Source organism: Lycium ferocissimum, chromosome 1 (assembly GCF_029784015.1).
Source record: "Lycium ferocissimum isolate CSIRO_LF1 chromosome 1, AGI_CSIRO_Lferr_CH_V1, whole genome shotgun sequence".
NCBI classification, from domain to species: domain Eukaryota; kingdom Viridiplantae; phylum Streptophyta; class Magnoliopsida; order Solanales; family Solanaceae; genus Lycium; species Lycium ferocissimum.
The window spans coordinates 15,362,958-15,365,396 of NC_081342.1; the positions used below are offsets into that span (position 1 = coordinate 15,362,958).

At 43.6% G+C, this 2,439-nt stretch overlaps 1 protein-coding gene across 1 annotated transcript; it reads right to left on the reverse strand.

Moving 5' to 3' along the window:
- Nucleotides 1-236: 236 nt before the first annotated feature.
- On the reverse strand, nucleotides 237-1,433 carry LOC132062428 (uncharacterized). Its single transcript, XM_059455004.1, has 3 exons — nucleotides 1,161-1,433; nucleotides 930-1,021; nucleotides 237-843 (listed from the first exon to the last, which is right to left on the reverse strand). The coding sequence occupies exons 1-3, from the start codon at nucleotides 1,431-1,433 to the stop codon at nucleotides 237-239; spliced, it is 972 nt and encodes a 323-aa protein (XP_059310987.1).
- Between the last annotated feature and the right edge of the window lie 1,006 nt (nucleotides 1,434-2,439).

Below are 2,439 nucleotides of genomic sequence, written 5' to 3' on the forward strand. Positions count from 1 at the left end.
CAACTTCTTCAACTCAAGTTTTAATGTTTTAAGCTTCAGCCAAATATCCTCCATTCGATTGTTGGATAAATGCTTTGTCCAGACTACATTAACAATATCTTGGAAATGGCTATGATCATCCCATATGTTGAAGAATCTGAATGGCACTTTGATAGCTCTTTGCATATTGCTAAAGTCATGGTCATGGGAGAATGATCTGATACATTAGGTAGGTCGTACTCTAGCACCACTTGCCCCTAGGTCATCATCCACTCATGATTTCCTAGTGCTCTATCCAATCTACTACACACCCGATCCTCACCGTACTGCTTGTTATTCCATGTATAATAGTCTCTCCTCCAGGCCACTTCGTTTAGGTGCAGGTCTTGCAAACATTCGCCAAAGTCTCTTATCTCAGCATATTGGACAGGATTGCTACTAAGTCTATCTTGTGGGTAAATGAGAGCATTAAAATCCCTGCAGATCAGCCAAGGGCTGTCAATTCCTTGTACTAGATCTTTTAGGTACCCCCATAGGGATTTTCTTTGTTCGATTGAGTTGTATCCATAGATAACTGTCAGGCGACATGTAATATCATCCCCATTGGTGACCAAACAGTGTATTAATTGGTCTTCTACTCTGAGAGTCATCACTGTAAAGTGAGTGGAATCCCAAATCAGCCACACCCTTCCATTGTTAGCGTGCCTATAATTATCAATATGTCCCCATCCTGGAGCACTAACTTGTAGTATTCTTTGTGCATTGTGTTGCCTCACCCTTGTTTCTATCAAACCAGCAAGCTTGATGTGTTTATTCGTTAATATTTTCCTTACTTCTTTCTGCTTGTAACGCTTATTCACCCCCCTTCCAAAACAACCAAGTCATTGAGATAAAGGTTTCCTCTTATCGTGGGTAAGTTTGTTCCCTCTTCTCCTTTACGCTTTCCATACCCTGTGGACCTTTTAGTTGAACTCAGTTGAGGAAAATTAGTCATGTTTAGCACTGGACTAGCATTCACTAGCCTCTGAGAACACTCCTGCCCCTGTACTATGGCATCAGTTTGTTGTTGCACAGACTTTACTCGACATCTCCTATGTTAATTTCCGGTGTCGCTCATATCCAGTTCGGCCTTGCTTGCTTTCTCGTTGGTGTTCACACCGGGTTGTACAGTTTTGCACCACCTCCATTTGCATCTCCGGTTGCATCGTGGTTGACAGTAGGCCGGTCCTGGAGACAATAACAATACGAGCTCCTCCGTGCCTAGCTGGAGGCATAGGATTTGGCATTGGTGCACATTTGTGTCCAATAGTTTGACACTTCTCATAGTACATTGGCCTCCAATCATAGGTTACAGGCTGAGTAAATAATCTACCATTAGGGTTAAGCACCTTGATCTCATCAGGCAATGGCTTGGTAATATTTATTTCGATGAGCATTCGAGCAAACGATACCATTGTTTGTTCCGTGCATTCATCCGCAAATATGGGTGCCCCGATGGAACTAGCAATTCTACTAAGGGAATTCCTTTCCCAACAATTCATAAGCAAGTGGGGTAGCTTTACCCAAAGAGGGATTTTAGTAGGAAATTCCTCAGTGAAATCGAAATCGGGTGTCCAAGCTTTTAGGATGAGCGGTCTATAGTTTAGAGTGTAAGGGCCTGCATAGAGGATTGTACGCAAATCTTCTAGTGACTGGAATTTAACAATGAAGTACCCATCCTCGTGTCAGAACACATCCGGATCAGCAATGTTATTCCAATTCTGAGCAATGAATCTAGTCATAGTGGTGTATCCTGGACACTTGCCTATGGTATACACAATGAGAGCACATTTTCATTTCTCAGTCTCCCTATCCACTTCTTCTTTCTCTAGTTTCACCACAATCTGGCCATTAACAATCTGGGGGGGGGGGGGGGTTGTACATCAAATTTAACCCATTTTCTACAGATCTGTTCTTGGCAAACAAGTTGACCCATGTGTTCTCTGTCTGCTTACCCTTTCCCGTAATTTATAACTTAGAGTCGCCCTTACCTTTTCCTTGGTCTAAAATTGGTATCAGAAAGGGGCCTCCGTGGTCGGCCCTCCACCGGATCCGGGCTCTCTTGTGATTTCATTGCAACAACATGTTTCATATCAACTCGACGCTCGTCCCTATCTCGACACGATATCCGTTGGGCGGCGAGTGGATTTGGTCATACGCCGTCGATGGTTGATTAGCTGTGTCTCCTTCTGAGCTCATAAACGTTGCTAGTGGTACTTTCCGAGGCCTTCCCCGACCTCGGACCTCTGCTTTTCCTGTAGTATTGCTTTTGCCGCGTCCTCTTGCCATGGATTCCTCACCGGCGTTAGTTAGCTAACGTACGCCGGCTTCATGGAGAGAGAGAGCTTTTTGTATTGGAATATCACTTTTGAAACTTGTTTTTCCTACTTTCATTAGAGAATTCATTTTTCTCATTCGTAA

Coding starts and splice junctions, on each gene's coding strand:
- LOC132062428 (XM_059455004.1), bottom strand. CDS start 1,433: ATGGTATCGTTTGCTCGAATGCTCATCGAAATAAATATTACCAAGCCA. Junction 1,022..1,160: donor AACCGGAGATGCAAATGGAG/GTGGTGCAAAAC, acceptor GCCATAGTACAG/GGGCAGGAGTGTTCTCAGAG. Junction 844..929: donor TCAACTAAAAGGTCCACAGG/GTATGGAAAGCG, acceptor TTGTTTTGGAAG/GGGGGTGAATAAGCGTTACA.